Here is a 27,512-nt window from a genome sequence, read left to right on the forward strand (position 1 = left end):
TCATTGACTACAACCATACATTTTATTCCATTCAGTGTATGTGTCAAGTTCTTTTTGTGATATGCTGGGCTGGAATTTGCAAAAGACATTGTCAAAGTCTTGGTAGGAGACTGGTCTCATCTGGCTGGGATGGATGGCTGACAGGTCAGTACCTGGGATGCCTTGGAGGGGGCCCACCACAGCCTCCTGACACATCCGGGCCACATCCAGTCCTGAAAAGCCCTCTGTCCGCTGGACCAGCAGGCCCACCTCTTTGTCACTGAGGCAATAGTTGTGCTGGGAGAGCAGTTGGCTGATTATCTGGTGCCGAGCTGTGCTGTCAGGTAGGGGGATGAGTAGCCGCTTGGTGAAGTACCTCCTCAGGGACTCGTGGATCTCCTCAGGCTTACTGGTGGAACAGACCACCAGGACATGGTCCTCGGCTGAGGTCAGGAGGCTGTCCAGCTGCATGAGGAGCTCGCTCTTGATCCGGTTCACAGGGCTCTCCTCGCTGAGCTGGGCTGACAGCAGCATGTCCACGTCACTGATGAACACCACCGCTGGTTGGCGACACCGAGCCACCAGGAAGGTGGCCTGGACGATCTTATCACCGTCACCTAGCCATTTGGTCACCAGGGCCGAGCCACTGAGCCGCAGGAAGGCAGCGCCCAGCTGGCTGGCCATGCAGCGTCCCAGTAGAGTTCTGCCTGTTCCCTGAGGTCCGAACAGAAGGAGGCTCCGAGGTAATGCGGCAAGTCCACTGAACATGTCTGGCCTTAAAATGGGCCACAGAATCTCTTCTTTAATGGCCGCTTTGGCCACATCCAGACCTGCGATATCAATCCAGTCCAATGGGGGCCCCTGTTGAAGGATCTCAGTGGTGACCATCTCGACTAGGTTGGCATCACTGTTCTTCAGTTGTTCCTCTGCTTGGTGGGTGGATGAGGTAGCGGTGCCGATGTCTGACCCTGCTATGGAATGGGAGAGGTGCTGTCTGTGCTCTTCACTGTGCTCGCTCATGATAGAGGATGCAAACTTTCCAAAGGACTCGCCTGATCTCAAACCTCCCACAGAGCCTTTGGTTGATCCATAGGATGGAGGGGTTAGTGCTCTGCCAGACTGACTGCTAAATTTTCTTTGCTGATCTGATGATATCGGCTGCTTCGTAGGCTTAAATGCTAAAGATGACGCCTCAGCATTTCTGTCAAACCCATTCCCTCTGCTTGAGTCTGAGATGCTGTTGTCTGGTATTCTGTACATAGGGCTCTGTGAGGAGCGCTGTTGGTTGTAGTTGAAATTACCATAACTGGAGTCCATATCTCCATGCCCAGTCATGTAGAAAGCTTTTCTTTTCAATGAGTTGGCCGAGCTGCCATTCAAAGGTGTTGGTGCAATTGGTGCGTGATTATGGGACTGGTAAGTGTAGCCGGGGAGTGTGGAGGGAGGTAGGGGCGTAGGGGCTGCGATTCCGGATGGCAGATAGGGAGAGGGAGGGGGGGCTCCCCCAGGGCTATAGCCCGGGGCAACAGCAGTCTGTGGGGGATACCCTGTCGGAGGATAATTGTAGTTGGAGAGGCTGGGAGACCCTGCGTTGTAGCTGGGCACCAGGGTAGGGGGAGGTGGTGGGGGCGGGGGTGGCGGTTGTAGCAGGCCAGCACTGTGCAAAGGAGAAGGGTGGGGTGAGGGGAGGCCGGGGGTGGTCTGCCCACTGTAACTAGAATGCAGGTAGGAGCCGTTGTAGCCTGTAACGTATTCCTGAGAGGGGAGACCCGAGTGGAGACTGGTAGCCGTGTGGCTCCCACAGTTGCTGCTGGAATAGCTGGGCTCGGTCAGGCTGCTGGCCACCCCTGGGGAGCTACCTATGCTAGCCGACAAGTCTGTAGGGGGAAGGGCAGCTGTCATTCCAGCTTTGCTCACAGATATAACATCTGGAGCGCAGTTCATTGGGTAAATCCCCTCCTGCCAGGACTCACTCTCAGACTTGCGTCCATTTAGGAGTCCAGGAGTGCTATCGGAATAGGAGCAGATCAGCGCTCTTTCACTCGGACCCTCTAAAATCCCAGAGTACTTCTCGGCGTATTTCTTCAGCAGGTTGGAGGCTGTGAGTGCAGAGATGTCGTCGTTGGCCCAGGCATACTGATAGGTGCGCTGTAAGTGACCCCGGTAGGCCTCCACTTTGTGTGCAGGGGAGCGGGTGGTGGAGGAGATGTCAAAGTGCTGCTCCGCCCACTGCGCGTGCTCTGGGGTCCACTGCATCTTTAGGCCTAGACATCCCACAAAAAAAGAGAGACATGTCAAACTTACTATCAAATAACCACCGTTTCTTACACTGTAAGACTGAGTAAAGGCATAGGAGAATGCATGAGGGACTTAGAAGTTGCTATTTATTCTGGGTTGTGTCAAGTAGCAATGTTTTTTGTGTCTTGAAAAAAGAAAGTTGGGAGATTTACTGTGTTGGAAAAAGGTTGTAGAAATAACTCCCATAGCCTAAATGCTCCTGAAATCTAAAATATTTCCTATATCTTCATTCAACAAGCTTTCCATGCCAACATAAAACCTACCATACGATAGGCACTACTGACAGCTAACATCATGGGCAGTGTGTGGATCTGGGACCCAGCACCTGGTTAGCACAGTATAATGCACCCTACACAGAACCGAATGACACAGACATCGCAGGTCAGTCTATAATCCAACTCTCATCTAAGGCATTCCGAGACAGTTTCAAATCTGCTTGGAGGAGTGCAGCAAAGCAATCTCCCAGGCAGCGCTCTGTTGCTTTCATCACACAAACCCCACAGCCCGGCATGAATTACAACGGCCCAATGTCTGCCCACTGCTTCCCAGTCTAGAGGGTAAGAGAGGGAAAAAACATGCTTCACTTGTCTTTCTCTCTTCCCAGCTTCTCTTTTTTTATTGCCTTCAGGGCTCAAAAGGCACCATCAAATTTAATCCTAAACTCCATCTCCATACTGCAAGTTGGTTACATTATGCTGTCATCTTAGACTCAGCATGGGATTATCAAAGAAATACTGTATATAGGAAGAAAAGACTGGAATGATTAGTTTAAAACAAGCACAGACGTAGAGACAAATACACACATGCGCACACAGACCCGCAGCGTGCACACACACTCTCACGCACACAATACTACACCAATTGCCAGTCTGACACTGAAAACCACTGTAAACTATTAATAAGCACATAACCGAACAACTATCGCAAAACGTTCCATTCCTGCTGTATTGGTCCAACTCTGACCACACAGTAGAGTACAATACCTAATAATACTCCCAATAGCTCCAGTCCCAGTCGGAGGATTTAGGCAATAAACAGCTAGCATCCAGAGGTGGATTACAGTGCAGTGTTTGTCTAGTAACAGAGAAGCATGTGGATTCCCTCCTGACTCCCTCCCAGCCGCTTGCCCAGCCGCCACACCAGACACCAGGAGCTAATTAGCGGGATGATGCTGCGCTAATTGTGTTAATTTACAAGGTTTTAGTCAAAGAGATCCATGCTATGGCTCACACGGCTGTCAGCCATCCAAGCTAATGATTAAGAAAAGCCCAAGGCAAAGAGCCCTGGCTGGCTGGCTGGCTGGCTGGCTGGCTGGCTGGCTGGCAGCAACACAGCAGCCATACTGTACTGTACTCGCCAGCCTGTTCACAGTAAATAAAATGTCTGAGAGAAGAGACTGATCTGAGACACAATACTAATGGCAGTAGTGTACTATGTACTGTATATTAGAAAATCACAGAGACATAGAAATATTTACTGTTTAAATAATTGTGTGACTGTGTGCTGAAGAGTGACTATAAAGAGATGAATTGGATGCTTTAAAATAATAAGCTTCTCACTATGTACTGTACATTATACTAACTACAGTCACTCAAAATTACTGCTTGTGACTCCCTTGGGAATTCAGAAAGTAACTCTGATTACTGTATCTGTAGACCTTTGTACGTCAACAATTCTACCATTACTTATCCTTTATGTACTAGGTTGTTAGTCCTCTTAGTAAAGCTGGTATTTCTGATGCGTGTGGGTGTGCACAGGCTGTAGCAATAGAAAAGACTAAGGAATTTCAAGTAGAAGAATTTCTCTGCAACAATAGGGACTGTACATAACAGCTTCAAAGTGTTTTTCAACCTCTCACTTTAATCTTTTTTTTTTTTTACGTCTGCACAATTATAAGAGTTCTAGCTTTGAAAAAGCAGCAAGATGTCCCCTCTACTGCAGTAACACTGCAAAAGCAGTTACAAGTGGTAATAAATACATATTGCACTAGAGACCAGTAGCAACCTCATAAAATACCTGGATAACATTTTCAAGATTCGTCTTTGTCATTTACATGATACATCCTGCTAAATGCTTTTCTATTAAATTCTCTCCTCACAAAGTCCCACTTTGGACAATCAAAGAGGTGCTTCTTGCAAGTGTACTCACACAAGCACAGTACACTTGATGTAAACCCATCAAGTATAGAAAACTATTCTAATTGCCGAGCCCATTGAAACTTCACTGAACTGTCAGTTTTGGGAAGCTAGAAAAAGACAACCGATCTGACTCACTAACCCCACCAAATGTGATGACACACACCATGGATGAAATTAACATGACCTCTGTCGTAAACATCCATACATTTACATTAGAGTCAAGACATTGAGAACGTTGATCGCTCACTGCATGGAAAAAGCCATAAACATAACATCCTCAAATCATATTAATCGTAATTAAAATTCATCTTTCTGTATGTTAGACAAATCCAAGGCAGGTTAGGGGTGATACAGAGAATCAGGGAGAGAGGAGAGCTCAAATATAAGTAGTATGACAGGATCTAAGAGAGGGTTGGCTAAATGGTGGTAGAAAAACATTCAGTGGTTCAGTATATAAACAGCACACACACACGCACACACACATACCCACACACACACACACACACACACACACATACATATATATATACACACACACACACATACACACGCACACGATAAGGGTATAAAAACATTTAGTGATTCAGTACATAAACAGCAAACATGCACGCACTCACGCACACACACACACACACACACACACACACACACAGGCACAGGCACCAACTCAAACCAACTACGTCAATACAGACTGCATCTCTTTTAACAGGTCTTGTATTGGTTACAACCATACTGTCGACATGATTTTCATTTGCATAAAGAGCTTGTACTCTTCCAGTACATTCTGTTCAAATACCCATTATCCATTCTGCATGGAAGGTACTGAAATACAACAAAATCTAGCGCAACAAAATCTTCCTTGCAGTTAGTATAGTTAGGTATAATTACTGACTGTTTCATTAGAGGAATGTTTAGAAGACAGCCTGTGGGCTTTAAGCTCAAATTCCACTGATTTAGAAAAGGCAACAAACAAAAAAGGTATTTTGTAATTTAGCATTCGACTCTATGGGTCAACTTTTCATGTAGCATCCCTAAGATCTACATATATATCCAGGATGATCATTTTTGAGAGTAATAATAATCATATTCCAATGAAAAATCAAGCAGCTTATTAAAAGGTTAAAAATGCTCACATTCTCAATGCAACGGTCCAAAACTGAATTACTGAATGCACATGAATGATCTTATCCAAACCCATGTTACTGTCTGTGGATAATCTAACATTTAATTGAAAGTTGTTTGTGTTTTTTTCAAATAAAACATGTAGTTGTTCAGGCCACAATCACATGTTTTATTTATTATAGAGATCGGCCTAAATATATTGTCTATCAACCTTAAAATCAAAAAAATAAACGTAAAAGGACAAAATAGTTTGATAAGAGTTGCATGGTGTTTAATTTCCGCTACTGTGATCATCACCAATGAAACAGAGATGCTGACCTTTTTGGGAACTATTAATCTTGGTAGCCTTGGCCGTTTTTAAGCAAACAGGACTGGGCCTCTGCTCTGTCCATCCAATTTCCCAGTGCGTAAATTGGACCGCCGCTTGCACAATTCTCTATTCATTACTGTGCTGCTGAAAGGAAGCACAGAGGTGGCAGAGCGGTTTTCTTTTCCTTTTTTTGTGTTTGCTAGTGTGTGTGTGTGTGTGTGTAGTGTGTGTGTGTGTGTGTGTGTGTATGTGAGAGAGAGAGAGAGAGAGAGAGAGAGAGAGAGAGAGAGAGAGAGAAACAGAGAGATAGAGGGAGAGCAATGCCTTCTAGGAGGATTCCCAAGCATAAAGAGTTGGACTTTTCTCCCTCTTTTGGGGGTGGGGGATGGGGGATGGGGATGGGGATGGTCAGGGCAGCTGTCGTAATTGAAACGTGGCCTAATCAGACTCATTACTATTTTCAGCAATTTGCACCACCAAAGATGCTTATTAGGTAACTGTGTTTAATAAGCTGCTCTTTAGAAAACCAACTGTAATGAGCTCTTTAAAGTCAGACTTGAGCATGATTATGCACTGGAAGTGTTTTGCACGGGGCTGAACCAGACTGGTACATTTAGTCATGTACAATGTCATAATTAAGCTGCACAAACTGTGCACTCCACAGCACACAATAGGCACAGCTGAGGCAGGAGACACACTGAAAAATATTTATAATTACTGATCATTACAGCCCTGGGATTTTCATCTGCGGATGTAAACATAATTATGAGAGCTTTTGCTTTTATAATGCACACACAGACCACTCGATATGACAAGCGTGCAAATACTGCCGACAGACAGTAATTACATTTATAAATAAAAACAAGCTCATATTCATATTCAAATTCACTTGAAATATTTCTAGGCGGGGAGACACATTCTAATGCAATATGTAGTGGTAATCGGCATAGCAACTGAATCCCATTCATCTCGCATATCAAGTTAAGACCATTTAAACTGAATTTAGAGATCCATGTGGCAGTAATTCCAATGAATCTTTAGACCGCAGGGCACCATTTAACCCCTAATTTAGTAAAGATATGCCTTCTTCAGTCACTGTCTTTTTCACTGGGTTAGCTCCTACGTCTCCCAGCCGGTCTACGCTGTCAATGAATTGGAGGAGGAGAAGTGCTTGAGTGCTTTGTCTGTTATTGGTGCTGGTGGTGGTGGTGGTGGTGGTTGATGTTTTTCTGCCATCAGGTCATACAAGTAAATTGTATTCTGATTGCTGTTACAAAGTGTAATAGGACTGTTCCTTATTCCATTTTTAGTAACAGAAATTGCTGAACTCCATTACTATGCAATTACAAAGTGATTATCAATTGTATATGTAATAACATGTTAATTGCAATGTTGTTACTAACTACACAGTGTAGAGCAACCTAGCCACCTTACCTCTGGGTATGGTAAAATGATTTAATATTTAAAGCACAATATATCAACTAATTAACTTAAATGAACTTAACTTTTACTTAAACTTAAATCATAGTGGTGTTTTTGTTTTGTAGTGAATAAGCTCTTAAACACAATACACAACACTAAAGCTGACCCTTGTAGTGTCCAGTACCTGAATGAAGAACAGAAATATATCTGATAATTATTCAAAGTCTACTATACCAAAAGCACACCAATAACAGTTTGCATTGAGCAATAAAAAAAAAAACAAGTTTGCATTGCAAGTCAACCTGTCAAAGCTAATTAAAGTAAATGTAGGCTAGGTTTTCACTGGGTAACCATGTGTGATAAAGAAGATGGAGTATTTTTGCAGGGGAAGGCTGACATGGTGATGTTCTGTTAACCTCCCTCTGATAACAACAACACCTGTCAACAGACCTAGTTAGGCTAGATGCAAATTATAGATTACTGTAAAGTAGAGCGTCTTAGTGTAAAACTTGAAATTATTCATAAACAAGAACAACTAAACAGAAAACATTAGAGAACGGAGGCTATTGTACAGTAACAGAGCCCAGGTAGATCCCAAGCCAACGGCAATCAATGCCTAAACTGAGGAAGATGAGTGCAAATATACGCTGCACTTATCTTTAATGTAGTTGCCCTGTCAGTGAAGCAGTCAATTTCCTATGACAAGGCCACTCTTTGTAATCACAGTAATATGCATGATGTTATTCTCAGAGAAGACAGCGCGCAGACGCAGCCTGCTGTGACAGAGCTGTAATCATTTCAATCGGGTAAACACGGATTATTCCTTTCAACGCTGCTACCTTCTTCAATGATACAATGTGCCTCTCATGCTTTTCCCTCGCAGCGCTCTTCCCTCCAGCAGAATATCCCTGAGGGAGCTGGAGCAGAGACAAGTGTCTCACAGTGGCATTTACCCAGCACACGAGTGCCTGCTAAACAATACAGAAAACACATACTGGTCTCCATGTCTCCAATACTATTTAATTGTACCCAACTGTATCCAGCAGCTTTTACTTACACAGTAGCTACCTTCAAGGTTAGCTGCTTCATTTTCGATGATTTATGTTTAAGAGGGAGCTGTTTACCATAGTGCTTTAGGAAAACACAAGGACTTTGTTCAAATGTTCTCTCTGTGAGAATTGAATCTATTCGAGTAAACACAGTGACATTGTTTGTGATTTAACTGAAATGTGTTTCATAATTAAAGGACCCTGATTCTTTAATAGGAATGTACACGTTTCTACCCTCCTCTGAGCACACAACAGTCAACAAGTTGTTTCTCTTTTGCTTATACTGTAGATGTGGCATGCAGTTAAAAAAACAACAACCTCAGATATGGTACCATAAAAAAGAAATGTTCTCCATTAAATGATCATTGTGAAAATAAGTGATTCTCCTCGTCACAACAGATTCACTGTTTCTTTTTCCAATGACAGTAATAGAGCAAGAAAGGCCTTTCACCTCCTCCCTGGTCATCCATCAGGACAAATAAAATGAGCTAATTATTGAGCCAACAACCAAGAGACAATGCACATTAAATTGTAGTAATTATAAATCATAACAAGCAGTGTTTTCTGATATTAAGTGGCCGGTAAGTACAGTGAATGCATCATATTTCAAGAGCACACACAATATATGTGCATGACAGCAGGGAGTGTAATGGCTATCCATTATCTTATATTGCCAGTAATAATCATTTTCAAGTGTCTAATTTCACGAAGGCTGGTCTTTTAGAAGCTTGGGACAACGACACAAAAATCCAAAATCCAAAAAAGAGGTGACCTTTCAACACTGTAATTTTCAGACTTTTCTAAAGAGAAAAACTATTAAACATAATGAAAGACATACTGTAGAGGATCATGATAAATATTGTACAAAGATTTCACACAGACACACACACACACACACACACACACACACACACACACACATACATACATACACACACACACACAGTCCTTGTCCTTTCAACTTGACAGAAAAATATAACCACATCATAATAATTGAAACTGCTTCATGTCAAAATGTTCCATTTTCTGCAGCCTGACTTAAGGCGATTGTGAGAAGTATCAGGAACACAAAGCAGCTTAATCCTGTGGGTAGAGACAAAAGACAGATACAAGTACATGTCCAAAAGCCCTCCCTCCATCCCTATCCCCTCTGACAAGACAAGCAAGTCAAGAAACACATGCATGCATGGCACCATTTCCATCCCTGTTCAACTCTTCTGGTACATAGCTACAGCGCCTTACATTATTTCTATGGTCTATGATTGACTGTGCTATACGACAATAATCTATCACCCAGGTTTGTCTCTCTGTCTGTTTGCATGTCTCCATATAATACCACCATAATTCAATGTAACCTTGCATGTTGACAAAATGGTTCAATCAGTTTAGAGAAACATGCATTGTCTTAGACTACAAGAACATGAAAACGATCTCTTCTGAACATGGTAGAGAACTGTATGGGACAACTAAAGCTTAAGTTAGTGCTCGCATCAGGACTCAAATTCAAGCTCCCTGAACAGTCAATGCCTTGAATAATTCATCTGGAGATGTCATGAGCAGATGTAAATGTTCACACTCAACTGATTTCTGTTATAAATACAACACATTGTGACATTGTTGAGCAAAATAAGTATTTTGCGTGAGTATGTGACATGAGCGTCGTCATAAGGGTTGGGGACAGAGAGTTGGTCATGGTAATCACACCTTAATGATAAATGAACGACAGGTATGAACTTCTACAACATTTAACATGTAGACATTACTCAAAGAACACACGTGTTGACTTCACTATAATCATGTAACTGTACCTGCTAATGTTTATAACGAGCCATTGATAAAGTAGGCTTCTGTACTGTATCAGAATCCGGCTGAAGCCTTCTGTTAACAGGTCTCCACCCTAGGATACTAGAGAGGATTCTCAGGAGAAACCTATCTGAGCTGACATCTGAAGTACAGGCAGTATAATAATAACATATTGATCTGTCATTTGTAAACAAACTCACTGGAGCTTATAGGCCTCAAACGGGCTGATACAGGGGTGCCCACACTTTTTCGGCTTGCGAGCTACTTTCAAAATGACCAGGTCAAAATGATCTGCCTACATTAAAAAATGCTAAATATATATTGTGAAATATATACATGCGAATGCATGGTGACACGTGACCCTTAGAAGAGAAGCGATCTCAGATCTCATTGTACGTCAATCAAGTGGCGCACTCACACTGGCTCAATTGCCTCGTACCGTGCTGAAGCACAAATGTCCGTCGTATTTTTTTAATGTCACGCGATCGACCCGCACTACACTCGCGATCGACCGGTCGATCGTAATCGACGTATTGGGCACCCCTGGGCTGATAAGACCATGCAATACTAGAATACGATTGAATGTGCAACGTGTGCACAAAACTTCTACTCTACTCAATTGTCAAGAGAGGGAGATAAAACATTTACTGAAAATATTCAATTCATACGATTTTATACAAAATGTTTTTTTTTTCCACATACTTTACTATAAACATACTAGATATTCTAGTCAAATGTTAAAATATGTTTATTTTATTTAGAAAGAAGTAGTTCTTTAGTGTTCTTTAGCCGGTTAATGACGTTTTAACTGAAAGAATATTGGTTCCAGTATACTCTACAAAGTATTATTAAAACTTGCTTAACCACAGAGACATTTTGAAACTGAAACCGTGGTTTTGCAAGTCTCTGTAAACTCTGTTGGAGGATGGCTACTCTTCCTCTCCAGGGATCACTTACACACATCAAAGGAGAAGAGCTGAGGACTGCGACCTTGCTACATGAAGGCTCATTGACCAAAACCCACTCTCTCACCAACATACCCATTCCCAAAAGTCCAATCCCCCTGAGGATGTCTCCAATAAAGATAGATGTGAACTGGTGGAGAAAAATTACGAGGAGGAAAGAGAGCGTTGTGGTTGGATTCTGGGCTCTTATCACATTTACCACTTATCTGATTTTTACTGCATGGCAGCAGTTTAATGGCACCAGGAAGCAGTCATCTGATTTACAAACCAATAGGCCTGGCCCCATTGGAAATTAACAGATTACCTTGTTCACTGGTCCGATTCACAACTGTGATTACTTCACACATCCACCCATAACACTTTACAACAGACTAAAACTGTTTGTGAGAGAGGACATGGCAGGTAATGATAATCTGATTCCTGACAACGGAATGTTGATGTAGAACATCCTAGATCAAATCAAGCATTGTGATTGGCCGAGAAGTATTCTAGCCGTTCCTATATCCACAATATCAGCACTGCTAGCTCATGAATTTCACTTGCTTCATACGCTACGAACACTCTTCACGATATTGTAGCTTTTAAAAAAATAAAAAAAATAAAATAAAGATTCCAATAATTAAAACGTTGCTGGACCAATGGAAGGATTCTGACAATAATGGATCATTCATGGTAGTCATCCTTATGCTGCTACACTGCTCAAAAACCAAACTGGCTAGCTAGCTTGTATAAGACAGCCAGTTAGAGATTTGTTTACTGCGTTGCCATGCCAATCATATTAGAGACCATGCGTTCCAGAACGATCAACCAACCTGCGTCCATAACTACGCTGATATTTCATGCATTCCAGAAATATCCACAAACCTGCGTCCCCAACTACGGTAATACCTTTATGAACTAGTTTTACAGGCGGAGGATATAAACCAATACAATATATCATGAAAAAAACCATTGCTTGTTGTCAGAATTGTTGATGTCGGTGTAAACCCGTTGTATAAAAGCAATAACACTCAAGTGTGTGCTATATAAAGGGTGTCAGAATGGCTGTGTTGGTCGACATCACAACCATTTCGATGTCCACGATATAGCACACCTTCATGTGTTATTGCTGAAGTTTAGCACTACTTTCCATGGACGCACTGCTGCTATGTTCCAAAGCCCTTCACAATCTGACGAAAGCAGGTGGAGAAATGGACCAAACTGTCATTCTACAAAAACGACCTACATACGATGACAGCATACTGTAAGTGCAAACCGTAACAATCTATTAAAGGAACACTCATTTTAACATCACATTCAGTATATCCAGCACCATACCAGTGTCTTTATATGTGAAAACGGTGATTTTCTACGTTCTGTAGTGAAAGAGATATGACAAAAGATCCTAAGAAAATTACCCCCCATAATGCCACAAAAAAATTATATATCATTCAGTTATTTATCAGGAATCAGGAACTACAATGGGTTTCCAGCCAGTGGGAGTGTGTTTGTGGCTGTAGTTTTGAAAATCAATTAATTCCTTCTCTCTTTTTTTACCCCAAATGACGTCATATGGGTAATTTCCTTTGGACCTTTTGTTGTATTTTTTTTACTACAGAACATAGAACATATTCACATATGTAGACACTGTTATGGTGCTGGAGATAATGAATGTAATGTTAAAAATGGGTAAAGTGTCCCTTTAATACATAGACACAAAATGACACAATAATCACACAATCATACAGTACATCTACTCCCCTGGGCATTTTCTGATTCATCAACGGTCCACGTAGACCTCTTGTGACAGACATTTCAGCAGTGGCTGTCTGAATTTCAGGCATCAGGACGTCTACTCACTTTAGTGCCAGACTGGGGTGTGTTATTTCTCTACTAGGTGCTCTGCAAACACAAATACACTGAAACACTAAAGCACAACCCCCTGGTCAGCAGCTCCCTTCATCTAAAGAAATGCATCAGCACTGGAACCTGTGTAACACAATACTGCTAACTCATCTTTCCTCTGCAAGGGGGATGAACGCTTGCCTGATATTTTAAGTGAGTCCAGCTCCAGCATAACGAAAACACAACAAAGCTGTTTGAAAAATCTTCTATGAAAGACAAAAGCAAATAAAACATTTCATGCAATTACCACACCTAAATCCAACTGGACTGATCCAAATACACAATACATTGCAGTTCATTTGTAGAGAGGGTTTAAAATATCTTCTCACTCATAGAGAAATTACAGAAAGTACAATCAAACCAGAGTTCTTTGCTTCTGGTCTTGTGCTGAAATTGATATAGACGGGCTGGTGATGAAAGTAACAATGAAATGGGTGTCTCTTACACAAGGGAAGTCATGGCTATTGTTTTATTCAATTACCTCGTATCTTAACGATAATTAAGGGTTCCAATAAAACAGTAATTGAAAATATCTGATTAAACGAACCAAGAAAGGATCTTTGTCTGTAGCCGCGACTAACTTTCCCCTGAAGCTTTCTATGGTCACTATCGACTGCTAGTCTAGACTAGAAGAAGGGTCACTTCTCCAACACAGGCCAGACAAAAGGTGAAATGAGACAACTGAAGCAATCTTAGGTCAATATGAAATAGAAATCTCTCAGCTATACTGTAATAAAGTTACTGAAGTGAAGTAGTGAAACTATAGAGGAGAACTTTACAAGGAAAGAGCAAGTGTCTGGGAGATTGGTTCGCCCACCGGCACACATTGGGCTGTGAGTGCTATGTGGAGAAGTGAGTACTGCGCCACAGAATCTGGTGACTATATGTCAATCAACATACTTGTACCGTTTGTACTGTACTTAACTGATGTCATGTTTTTTTTTTTATAATTTGTGTAATTATTGGAATTTACACATTACAATAAATTGCTCTTATACCAATATAGTAATGCTGTAATAACTCTGGTGACACTACAGTATTATGTTATTACATAGTAACATAATCATTTCTCTGTAATTGGAGTTGAGCAATGTTATAACAATGTTATGAACAAAGCTATCAAAGTATATCAGAAGTTTAATGGAAAAAAAAAACAAAGCTCACACCATTAGTATAACTTGAGATTCACATTATGCTGGATGGTCTCAGGCAGGTAGGTCTGACTTAAGCAGAAGTGTTTTTCACTGCCAGTTTCAGCTGTCATCTCAGAATTGATTTGGCAACAGACAAAAAGACATAACTCTAAGCTAATGCAATTGTGAAGACAAAAGGGAGAAAACAAGCATCTTGCAGACTGACAAACATAAGCAGTGTAAATGTGTTGGATTTTGACGGGTGCTGCACTGTCTCCCACAGACACTGAGCTATAAGGGGCCAATGGCAAAAAAACATGATTGTTCCTTATCATTACTAGAATGCAATCAATCAACTCTAATTAAGAGGCCAATTCAAGTGGGTGAGGTTGATTTTAACCCTCTACCTACATTGAGCTCTTATCAATATTTACACTTGGGCATTGCACTCATTGACATGTGTCTGGAAAATCTCAAGGCACTCCAGAACATTGCATTGTTTCCAAATCATGTAATTATCTATCAATCTATGAAATAGTGAAAAGGCTAACCCACGGGACTACGGCAACTGGGGCTTTTGTACATACAGCCTTCTCTTGCTTAATGTAACAGGACACAACGAGATATTGGTACAATAGTTTGGTTCACATTCACCACAGGCTCTATTGGCTCCATGGTCATTGGTCAGCCTAATGGCCAGAAATGGAGGCCATTGGCAGTAAACTGCTGATTGGGGTGCTGCTGGTGGCGGCTGTCTGGAGTATGGCAGCACCCAGTGAGAGCCACTGTAAACCAGTGTGGGCAGCGTTGATGAGAGGGAGGAGACGGCCCACAATGAGGGCAGTGATTTGGAGGAAATGAGGCAAGAAAGGCAGTGGAATGAAAATGTTCCAGAACATTCCTTAGCACATTGTGGTACAGTATGACTGCGGGAAAAAGCTCATATGAATTCTGGATTCTGGTGAAACATACTGTAGTTTGGCAGAGAGATGATGGTTACCAATGACAGTTTGAAGGCGTGGTAATAGTGACCGATGATTGTCATTTCTAAACAGATGCAGACATCTTGTTACTATAATCCATAATCCATTATAATTTACAGTGAATTTGCTCTCTTACAAATGTGACAGCACTTGAAGAGCATTTGAGCAGCATTGAACATTGTTCCACCACACCACAATGACCTTTTCTGATTACTACTTAAAGTAAAACACAAACCGCTACACAGACTGACAATACTCCATTAAGTAGACATCGGTGTACAGTTATTTATGTGGTTTAAGTAACGATTGGATCTGAATGTGCTGCATTTGCACCTTCTGCGTTCTCCCAATTAAAAGCTAATTAATTAGACACAATTCTATTAAGAAACAAATCCCACTCATCAATATACACAACCTATGGTCACCCATTGCTCAAATGTGAATTGGCTATTCGCATCATGTAGACCTAAAAATAGCACAATAACACTACTAGCGCTGGGAATAAACAGCTTGGCATGGACATGTTCCAAGGTGCAGGAACTCATCAGTGCTTATAGATTTTTTTTTTTCCGAAGGCAGACAGGGAAAGACATCAGTCAACATGTCTCAGTCATGTACACTCAGTGGCTTCACGTATGGAAAAGGACAAGCAATGAGATTCACTTCACCACAGATAGCTCATCGTCCAAGCGAGCCTGAGACCTCACATGCAGTACAATCATATTTTCAATCAAACACAGATACAGTTCTTCATCCAGAAGACAATGCTGTTCCAATGCTGTGTCTAATTAACAGCAAAGCTTTGAACTGCTCTCCATCCCTCTCTGTCATGGCCGATTTAGGTTGTTGCAACAGATTGCAACAAAACTCATTAATATTCTTAATGCAAAATCATAACCATTAACCAGGAAAACAGAAAATGAATTGTAAATAAGTTACTAATTCAGAATGTTATCAAGAGTCATCAAAGACAGATTTCATAATGTAAGTTAGTTTTGGATGAAATGTTCAGACCTGTTTGATCAGAGTAACCTTTCCATAGAAGTCAAAGCTAGCAAGCTACAGTACACTACCTGCAATGACTGCTGTGTGAAGAGATTTAGAGAAATGGCAGTTGATATTGAGGCTGTAATGGTGGAGGAACAGACGTAGATGTTCCTCAGGAAGTGAAAATGGTCCTTGTGAGTTTTATGAGGCATTGGTTAAACTCACATTGGCAATGGGTGACTTTACTTTTGCGGTCCTACTTCAGTAGATTGTTAGCAGAGTTGCCTAGTAACAGAGATTCGCGGCAAGGTCTTTGTGAAACATTTAATTATTTCTTTCTTTCATGAAAATGTGGTTAGATCTGTTTTATTGAACTGAGCACTCAAGGCTGCGGGATGTTGTGTATGTTACTCCACTCCACCTTGTGCCTAACAACGCCCCCTAGTCGTGCCAATTATCATCATATACCATGGTCTCTAGTGTATTATTGCGTTATGAAGAAGTTAAAGCATATCAACACAATCCCTTTTTACCACCATCTCTGACCCAGTGTTCACTTTTTGTAGGCCAACAGTTTGAGTACAGTAAAGCACATTCACTCCTGTGGTTCAGATTGGAAGCTTGTTACCGGAGAGAAAAGATTGCTAGACCCTGATGACTAAAATAGGCAAAGACTATTACGAAATATTTTGATTCTTTTTTCAACTTTTTCCTGATTTATTCATTCCCTTTTGGCTCAGTTACAGGCTGTGTGCATAATGTTTTACAAATCTTCTTTTGGCTGGTATGAGTTCCCTTGATGAATAGTCAACAGCACAGGTCTTGAGTACCGGTACACTCTGCACGGGGCGATCACAGAGCTGTTCATTTGGGTATGCATGAAATAACAATAACCTACTGGGAGCATTCCAAGTTTCAAACACTTAGGGTCAAACACACAAGCAGATTCCACATGTGCAGCCTGCGGCCACTGGGGTCTGGAATCCACATCCCTTCAGGCTGGATGACGTTGCATGTTCTATTTCCAGAGTGAGGGTTGAAGTGAGGCTGCTGGGAGTGTAACACTGACCTACATGACCCCTGACCTAGAAAAGCTGCCTGGAGCTCCACACACAAAAATCCTCACTCCTTTACAATTATTAGGAATGGCCTTTCAAAGAGAAATCCAACCTTTACACATAGCCTGCATCTTTTCATGCCAAACGATTTGCATCCTTTTTATTCATATCTTTGACTTGTCAATGTATTCAGCACAGTTGTGAAGCTTGATGTTTTCTCTCTGAGGTCCTGGGTGGAGAAGGAGAAGGGAAAGCGAAGAAGCAAGACTGCTTTACTTTCAGCCCTGGTGTCTACGGGCCACGTGTCTCCAGTCATCTGTCACTAGTTTACATACATACAATGACACCTCCTCTCTCTGTGGGTGCCCGTTGTCACCACATGGCCGGCAGCAGAGGCAGACTGGGTGCTGGATGGGTCTCCCCAGGTACCTCCGGGGAGCCACATTAGGCCTCAGTGACTGACTGACAGGCACACACACACACACACACACACACACACACACACGCAGGCACACACACACACACACACACACACACACACACACACATGCAGGCACACACACACGGCTTGCCATGCATGCATCGTTCCCTGTCCAAGCACTCACTCCTCCAACAGTACACTAGCCCACTTCCTCCCAAGGCACGGTGGATTTTGCATAAAGCGGTGACTTTGCTCTACATAAATTTTGTCAGACACAAAATTATTTTTCACCCCTCTAGCCTCTCCATGCTACATGAGACTTTTGGAATGAATAATGGAAACAACAGAGTGGAGGGCTCCTGGGATACATTTAAAGATGTGGGAGAGCACATGATGCAGTCAGGATTTGGAAATAGAGTGAAATCTGCATGTGCCAAGTTTGCTGAAAAAATAATAAAAAACTACTAATGTTCCATGAAATATCGACATGATGCAATAAATAGTGTATGAGTAACAACCCCTATTTAATGATTAATTCCTGTAACATTACATAATTCTAACACATTTTCCTTCATATCGTGTTACATTAAACACACAAAACTGAGTTGTAATCCCCAACGTAACACCCCCGGACTGAGAAGTAGCTTTTTGGTGTTGGCTGTGTGTGGGTTTGATACACACATAAAATAAAGAATATATAAACAATATCCGTACATGAGATCAATGTACATTTGGGAAAGAACTCCCAAAAGGGGGCATTTCTATGGCCCCTTGTCTGCTCTGCGTCGACTCTTGGGCTCCAGGCACCAACTTAAAAGAAATAAATCTCAGTGCACAGAAATACTAACAAGCATTTCCCTTTTCTAAGTACAAAATTAAAACATTGTCTGGCGTTTATCAGCAAATCGTTGATTTGATATTTCCACCTCCCTCCCCTGAGTCCAGGGAATCCAAGTGAACAAGAGAGCATGGAACAGTGCTCTGTAACAGCTATTTTAGACCATGCAAAGTCAACACGACTCCCTGAGGTGATTTCCTGATAATGAACACAAAAGAAGTGTCAACCTTCATAAGGCTCCAGGATGATGCTGAACTCTTTATGAGGACTCGTTTTTTTTTCCTCTTTTAAATTAATCTAATTCCATGTGGACACTAAGAAGGACCGTCAAATAGGCCACACGCAAAACAAGCCTTTCCATGGCTAGGCTATCCATTCCAACAGACATGGGAGACCCTGCCTTTGTTTGACAAAGGAAAAGACCCTTTCTACTCCTGGTATCAAACAGAACTTCTCAAATTGGATCATGATCTAGCTTTCAATAAAATAGGCTTCAGTCACATTTATGGCCAATGATGGAAAAACAGGACAATTTGCACTGCTGAAAGCAGAGAAGGGCTGTCTGGGGAAGGGCTGTCTACAATAATGTCCCCTGCCCATGTAAAAAGCCCAGCCCAGTGCAGAAGGCAGGATGAGCTAATCACACCACCTACTACCATAATTAGCAACATCTCCTCTAGCCACCACGGCCAGTAGTGCTCATTCACCCCTGCACTGGTTGATATGATCACGTCACTGTGTCACTGCAGACACACACAGCCACGCTGGCCGCCGCAGCCTGATGCCTTAAACCTCCATGGCAGTTTACCAACCCCTCCCCTCTCTCTCCACCCCCCCCCCCCCACCCTCCCCTCCCGCAGACAGGCCTCAGACCCATCCTCTCCTCTCCCTATCCTCGGCACTCAAGGTTCCCTCTGCCAGTGCCTGGCATGCTGCCAACCTGTCAGCCACCCGGCTCCATGGAGGATGAATGAATCACTGGGAACTTAGCGAGGAGCACTGATAGCTCGCATCTCCTATGATCATCTTTCTAATTAAGATCTGACTTTCTTTTATGCGATCTTTAGTGGAACATCAAAATATCAATTTCAGACAATTAGCCAGTCGACGTGATGACTCTATTTATCATTCCAGAAGGATTTCCAAGACAGAAAAGCAGCCAAAATATTGACTTTCATATTCACGCAAATGCTACCAGCTCTCTTGAATATTAATGTATAACTTTATTCAGACACTCATTTCAATACATTAATTATAAGACTATGGTGTCATTTGTGTAAGTAATATACTCAATAGAAAGCTGTGCACACTGCTGCAGTGGTTTTACGTGCAAATCTCTCTCTGGAAAAGGGTAATTTGTTGTATTTTTGACCAATGAAATGTCTCCCCAGTAATCATAAATTCAAACTGGCATTTAAAAAATTATGGAGGCTGAGAACACAGCACCTGTAGACTCTGTAGACAAAGAAATAAAAAGGTGTCTTTCAAACACTTAAAAAGTCTCTGTTAAAGGAATGCTGAATTTGTCATAAATAAATAAATGGTCTGACAGTATAAACAAATATTTTCATTCTTAAACATTACTATAGAAGTCTCTCAGAATCAGTAGTGAAAATGTGTTTTGTCACATACTTGTTGAATGCGACCTGCCTGGAGGCTACCAATGATGTGGTGGTACATCACATTTTGTGAGGGTTTTTTTTATCCTCTTGTGAGATGCTACACTTACTATAGAAAACTCTCCAATGACGTGCAAGGAAACACCTTGAAGCATGAGGAAAAGAAAACACCTCTTATTCCCAAGGTTGTTCAATGATAAGCCACGTACTATACTCAAGCATACAATAATGAACTCAAACTAGTTAGAGCTCACAAACTGTATTACACACTTTAGATGCTGTTGAGTAGTCTGATATTCTCTGCCTTACAATAACAATGTGGGTATAGAACATACTGGCAATAGTGTCATATTGTGAGATCCTTGCATTCTTGTCCTTGCAAGAATAGTGTTATTAACTAACATAGTGTTATTTCTCAAAGTCTGTAATTTCCTTCTCTATACATCCAGCAATAGCTATTTGACAATTTCCAGTGCCAAAAAGATTCACAAAGCAGCTCCCTAAGTCATCACAGAAATGCACTATTAAGCATTGAAAGTACATCTGAGGCAGGTAGCCCTGCTAAGGAGTCAAAGTTTAAACCAGCAAAATATCTCTTGATATCCTAAATATTTAAAAGACTGAAACAACTTCATAGCGTGGTGAGCTGTCAACCGAAGACAGCTCCATCTGACAGCCAAGTAGTACTGTAGGCACAGCGTGCGTCCTTGGGTCTCCGTTGAACTAAAGAGGAGAAAATCTCCAATCATTATGGCCATTAGAAATCCAAAGTTTAGCATGTCTAATTAGAATGTAAACAGTGTAATGAGGACATCAGTGATTTAGGCAAACGTCTCTCCGGCTGCCACTGGGGGTATGATAATTACTGAAGAAAATCTATGAATGCACATGAATCTCCTACAAGTCCAGATTAAAAGCCTTAGTGCTAAACCTAGTTTGGTCCACCTGGGGATTGTCTATTCTGGCCAATCCCCAACAGACACAGGGCTGCCTCCACTCCTTATGAGTGCAGAGACAGCTTCTGTGAAAAGAGATGAAACAAAACCTACATTTCATTGTTTGAAATGGCAAGAAGAAGGGGGTTTGAAGACCAAAAGCTACACTCCATTGAAATCGCTTAAATGGTTTGTATGACATACATGGCCTGAATTAACCACCCTTGCTGTGTGGATTTTGAAAGCATTTCAGGTTATTGGTTATCAGTCACTTAATGAGCCAAATGTACCATACAGTAGTAATATCTGCTTAAAGCACATGATGCATGATGATATTGAGCAGACTAACATGACTTACAGCTTATCTGGTATCATGCCTTTTTGTGCCATAAAAAATATAAGATATTAAATAGATGAAGAAGATAGATACTGTAGATAGTCGTTCTGATCTTTTCCAAAATATGTACATTTTATATACGAAAATGAGTGAGATGAGCTTAAACCAAGATGATCCCCAGAAATGGACCTACTGTAGCACTTTAAAGTCCAAGTGTTTTCTACAGAAATTGTACTCAGCAATATATGAGATGAGGTTAAAGGCCCTCGCCAGCCAGTTTTGCTTCTTGTTTTTTCTTTAAAGAAATACTCAAAAGAACAGAAGCACTGAGTGGTGACGTTAGTCATTCACGGGGCTATTTGGGAAAGTAATGCCAGATATAGCTAGGAGCAATTCTCAATAAAATGTGTCGAAAGGTTGTAGCAAAAATCCAGTGAAGGGGATTAGCAGGGTTATATTTGCATTTTAACAATCCAGGCCACAAACAGGCCACAAACAGGCCACAAAATGTCATACGTCACGGCACGTGGGAAAACATTTTAGGAGGAGCTAAGAAAATATAATGTATCGCCGAAAATACACATACTTTGACCTAAATGGCAATATTCAGACTTGAATCACTGTGCAATAACATTGTGCAGCTCCAGTATGTCATACATCAGCTAAAAAATGTCAAAATGACTAATGTGGGCCTTTTATAGCTCTTAAAGGTCAAGCTGTTCCAAAGAAAAGGATCTAGCACCTAAAAGTCAAAGATGTATTTCATGATCGGTTTTAGAAATGATGAGTAAACTAATACAATATGCTGTGCAGATTCTTAGTCTGACAACTAAGTATGTTCATGCACAGTATTATTCTTGTGTGAGTTGATTAAGTTCATTTTATTCTAATTTTAATTTATTTTGTCCAAAGCACTGGTATAAATAAGATATGGTGGGTAAGCATAAGCAACTGATAATGGACGCACATGCATTTCAGAAAATGTTTATGCCATATGCTGTCAGTCAGAACAAAAAAAAGTCTGAGCAGACAGTCCCTGTGTCTAAATGAGATGGTAGAAGGGGGGGTGGGGGGTGGGATAGGAGGAAGGGGGAGGATGTCAAGGATTCATGGTCCTTCATCTTTGCAGTAGAGCAAACACGTCTCTCAGTATAGCAACAGACAGCTGCCTCCACTTTCTAATGCAGCCCAACTTAGATCACTGAGAGAATTGTCAGCGCACAGAGAAACACACAAAGATAACATAGCAAGCTGCCATGAGGGAGACGAAAGAGACGGGGAGAGAGAGAGAGAGAGCGAGAGAGAGAAAGAGAGAAAAAGAGAGAGAAAGAGAGGAGAGAGAGGGGGGTGCAGCTTTGAGAAGAAATGGGATTTGTTCTATTTGCATGAGTCTCGCTCCCTTGGGGTCTCCCTCGCTTTTCAGATGAAAAGCACGAAAGACAACACTTAACATATTTGCTTAAAGATGACAACCCTGCACTGATTTCATTTGCGCACGGCTTTGTCTAGAATTGAGATAGGAGTGAATGGGATTTGTAACAGTTACTGACAAATGTAACCGTCTGTACAGATGAACGTTTCATCAATTTACAACAGCCCTGTAGACCTCCCCGGGGGTGTTTACACAGAAGTAACTCAAGTTAGTCACAAGCTTCCTTTAATTGTCACCATTAGAGGACGATAAAAACTGTCAGTCTTATTCATATCCACATTCCCAGAGGAAATGGCTTTAGTCGTATCTTAAACTGAGAACAATTCTAACCCTCACGTATCATAATACACACTTAAGCTCACTGAGAGGGAAGGTACGGCTTAGACAGTGGTGGAATTGTGTTGCTTTGGTATAGTATGATTATACTGAAAATGGTCTACATATTTGGTCAATGTGAGTAGCAGAGAAGTCTTTGTACATGTATACAGCATGGTATGGCCCAAACTATCGAGACTACATGGTAGGTTGATGCTACCTTTCTCTGCTATTGTTTTACCGTTAGACAAGTTGGGATTCCTAGCATGCACAGAAGAATGAATATGCTAACAAAAAGCTATTTTCTATCATACAACTACACAATGCACATATGCAGAACTGATATAGTTACACTTGTAATTATTATGTACTGTAGGTAGGTAGGTACTGTAGCAAAAACAAAACACCTCGAATTGTTATGCTACATTAACTCAATGTGCAACCTTAATTGATGTGCAATCAGCAGACAAAATAGTTGACAATAAATTTAACAATCATTAAGAAGTTTGTGCATGCACATCCAATCCTTTATATGGATCTGATCTTTATGAAGTAATTAACTGTATGTGCCAGTAAACAGTATACTATTTTTATGTGCAGTAATGTACCAGATCATTATTGTTGTTGGGATTACTAATTTACTAAATCATTTGCTGGAAATTATGGATACAGCAATGTGTAACAACAGGGTTAATGTAAAGTTGAACCCAAGGGGGTCACAGAAATGTGGATTTGGTGAAAAACGATATATATCATAGTAAGCATGTTCACTCATCACAAGCTACTGTAGGATGGTTTTTGCACCACTACTATTTGTATCACTATTCTGCCATTTACCTAAAGTGCTTCCTAAAATGTCAACATGTGAGACTTCAAGCGAAGAGGGTGATGAAAAGGGGAGGGGTCAGCATCTGTCATCAAGCGCACCACAAAACTCAACACCAGGATCCATGTCAACCTCCAGTGTAGATTGCAATCATAAGTGCTACTGAATCAGAAATAAACAGAGCTGTCAAGTCTGTTAACATACACACTGGAGAAGCCAGGGGTTAAATCAGGGATGAAAAAATCATCTACAACTATAGTCCCGGTGCTACACTACTTGTAGAATACAGTACACTCAGGCCACTTGGTCCCAGCTATATATCTCAGATAGTACTAGGAACCTAAGTTAAGAATATTAATATCAATCTAAAACATAAGACGTGGGACAAGTGCATTGGAAACAACAGTGTTGTATCATTTAGGTTTGTTTACACCCACTATTGTCAAAGTGGTGTACGCGTACCCCCGGGGGTACGTGGATCAAGCGAGGGGGTACGCAAAATAAATCTGTGATTTACCTTCCCAAACAGTCCTGTTGAATAGCCGACTGCAGTCTCAGTACCAAAAATAAATGCATGCACCCTATCCAACAGAATAATATTATCACGATGTCTAATATGTAAGGGATAATGTTCATAGAATATTAATTAGGCTACAAAATAACCAACACATGACTGTTAAAAGTTTGGGAACCACTGGTTTACATCATACATCTACAGCTTGAGGGGAATGCTAAATGCAATTAGTTTGTTTCACCTAAAACCATCACGTATGTAGAAAAAACAGGAACCCCATAAATGATATACATAGTGCCTTAAAAACATATGTTTGATGTGCGCTTTTATGAAAACACATTACAGCAAAACACTCCAACATAATGAAAGTGGTGGTAATGTACATTTTTCGAGTGAGTGATGGAGGCTCAACAGTGCATTTCTGAAGAGGCATGAAAACACACTTCAGTTCACTGCTGATGATTTAATTTCCTCTGATATAACAACACGCAAATGAAATATGTGGACAAAAAATATTGTTAAGTATTATATTGAGGGAACAAGTGTTCAATTTGCGGGTATAAACTTCATACCTGATTATACAAGAATGTTTGAATTAGAATGTGTCCTTAAAACATAATTGTGTTACACTTAACATGAAGTTCTCTTATACTTACTTGTAGTAACAGTGTCGTTACTATGGTTACTCCGGTAATTGCATTTTAATTGCAAAGTAATGGCATTATGCTTATTAATTTTGTGTAATTACAAGAAACACTCAGCTTCATTACTATGCAATTATAATGAAGTTACCAAATGACCAACAGGTTGTTACCAGTGTAATTACACTATTATTACATAGGTATAGGAGCCACTAAGCTTTACCAAAAAGGGTGTTGTATGAATCTGTATCAAATCATCAAAAGCAGCTGCATAAAATGTATAGGGTGAGCTACTGTATGAATTGCAATATGGGTCAAAATATGTGACCCTTTGGGCCACAGTGAAATGGTTTGCAAATATGATGAAGATACATTAAAAACCGCCAATGTTTGAATGGATAAAAATCAACAATTTGCTCATTTAAATAAAGCTATAGCTGTATAAGTAAAGAAATAAAGCTATAGCACAACACAAATACATCCAATTGAACAGCACTTGCAATGTACAAGTTATGCTGCTGAGTCTGATCCTTATTGATTAACTCATACATTAGCTAAATAATACACACCTTTGCTGCACTTTCACAAAATTGATCTTTTAAGTTTTTGCTGTCTGTGAAGCCATACAGGACAAAAATAACCATGTATCATCACATTTTCAGCCTTCATACTCTTCTTATTAGTAATGGCATGACTATCATCTGGTTAACATGAGCATAGATCAGAAAATGACAGTGGCTCAAACACTTCTATTATCATACAAATAGTATGAACGTCGAAAGGGCCGGGGGAAATAGCTTTACTGGACGCATGACAGTGCATTTTGGAGCTCATGTCAGCGGTATGTACTCTATAGCTTGATTTTCCTGAACACAGAAAGACGAGCAAAACATTTTTAAGAGAAAGTACATAGAGCTTTAACATACAGGCGAAAGAGAGAAATCCTTTATCAGACTTGTCCCCCAACGACAGCAGAACTGGCTACCATTCAAAATACTTTACTTGTACATGATAATTACGTTTAAGTGAATGTTTGTTAATCAGGGAATCTTAAATCGGGTATGGATAAACTAACCCAGGCTATAACCCAATTCTGTAACAACACTAACAGAATGATCGTTAACTTTTACACACCTGCAATAACAGATGCAATGACCAATGTAGCCTGCATACTTTAGAAAACCCGAAATAATGACACAAAACAAATGAGACTACATCCATTAAGAGCGCACAAACTTCTACATAATGTTACGGATCATCAATCAGAAAATGATCAGTATTGCATGAATAATAATTTAGTTTTAACTGGTGCCCTAAAATAGTATCATTTAGGTATTCTATGACAAATAGCATATACATGATAAATATGGTATTCACAACAATTTAGGGTGTACTAAAAAAGGGCTATGACATAGCAATACCTATTCTGCTCAAGTTTACTTTTCAACATGAATATGAGCCATACATGCACAACATAAACGCACTTGAAAAATACTCCCAGTCAGTCATATCAAGTGGATAATCACAAAAAGGAACGTACCATAAATACCGGTGCTAGTGATCATGTCTTCAAGCCTAAAAAACAAGGAAAAAGGAAAACAGCAGAATCGGAATTTTCACGAGGAGGAATTCCAAAGGTTGCTTCTCATTACAGGCACTTTTTCCTCTCTGCTATCGAATTTCACTGCCTTGGAACGTGGGCCATTTTCGTCAGATATTCATTTAACCTACATGCATATAATTAGGGAGAAAGCAAACCCAACAAAAGCTCTTGGACAACGTTGTGAACAGAGAGGCACAACACATGACCACGAATGTAAGCCTATGTCAGTTCTCCTTGATCGAGTTGAACACTGGGTATAGAGGCATACGAGGCTCTTATGACATAAAACACGCATTCTCTTGCAACCCATTAGAGGAAGCGCCTGAACCAGCATGATGTCCCATACTTTTAAAATAGATTAGCCTTCATGCCAGCAGTTGTCCCTACAAAGAGCGCAATGACAAGGTATGTATTTATCAGCCTCCTTCCCGCAGTTATCGCGGCAAGTTTTATTCAGATTCTGTTATGCATTAACTTCTTATTGCTACGAAAGTTACTTTGTAACAATTTGGAGCCCACATCACCATCATCACTTTATTATTAAATTATTGATATTTAAATTATGATTTATTCCTAACCTTTCCAAACTTAACATTCTCACAGTGTCTAGAAGATACTTACATTTCCTTGTAGATATACATGATAGCGTACACGCAGTTGGATACTGCGCTGCAATTCTGTATGATGCGTGAGAACGTTTCAAGGGGCATAAACGATAAGCGGTTGCTCTTGCGTAGTGCAGCTTCGGTTCTTTTTAATTGTTCATATCTCAGATATACACATAACTCTTACCTGTATATATGACAGGGCAGCTTCAGAGGTTAGAGTAACATCGATCCAGTGAGTATGCTGATGAATGGTTGTTCGGGTTAAGCGCGGCTGCTTGCGATTTGAAACCAT

General features: G+C 40.8%; 1 protein-coding gene across 1 annotated transcript; it reads right to left on the reverse strand.

The window, feature by feature from the left end:
* Nucleotides 1-27,512, reverse strand: fign (fidgetin; the record flags this gene model as incomplete). The annotated part of the gene is made up of 2 exons (XM_083681694.1): nt 1-2,243; nt 27,392-27,512. 2 exons carry the CDS (start codon nt 27,510-27,512, stop codon nt 1-3), a joined length of 2,364 nt encoding a protein of 787 aa, XP_083537820.1.

Source organism: Argentina silus (genome assembly GCF_951799395.1).
Source record: "Argentina silus genome assembly, chromosome: 12".
Taxonomy (NCBI): Eukaryota; Metazoa; Chordata; class Actinopteri; order Argentiniformes; family Argentinidae; genus Argentina; species Argentina silus.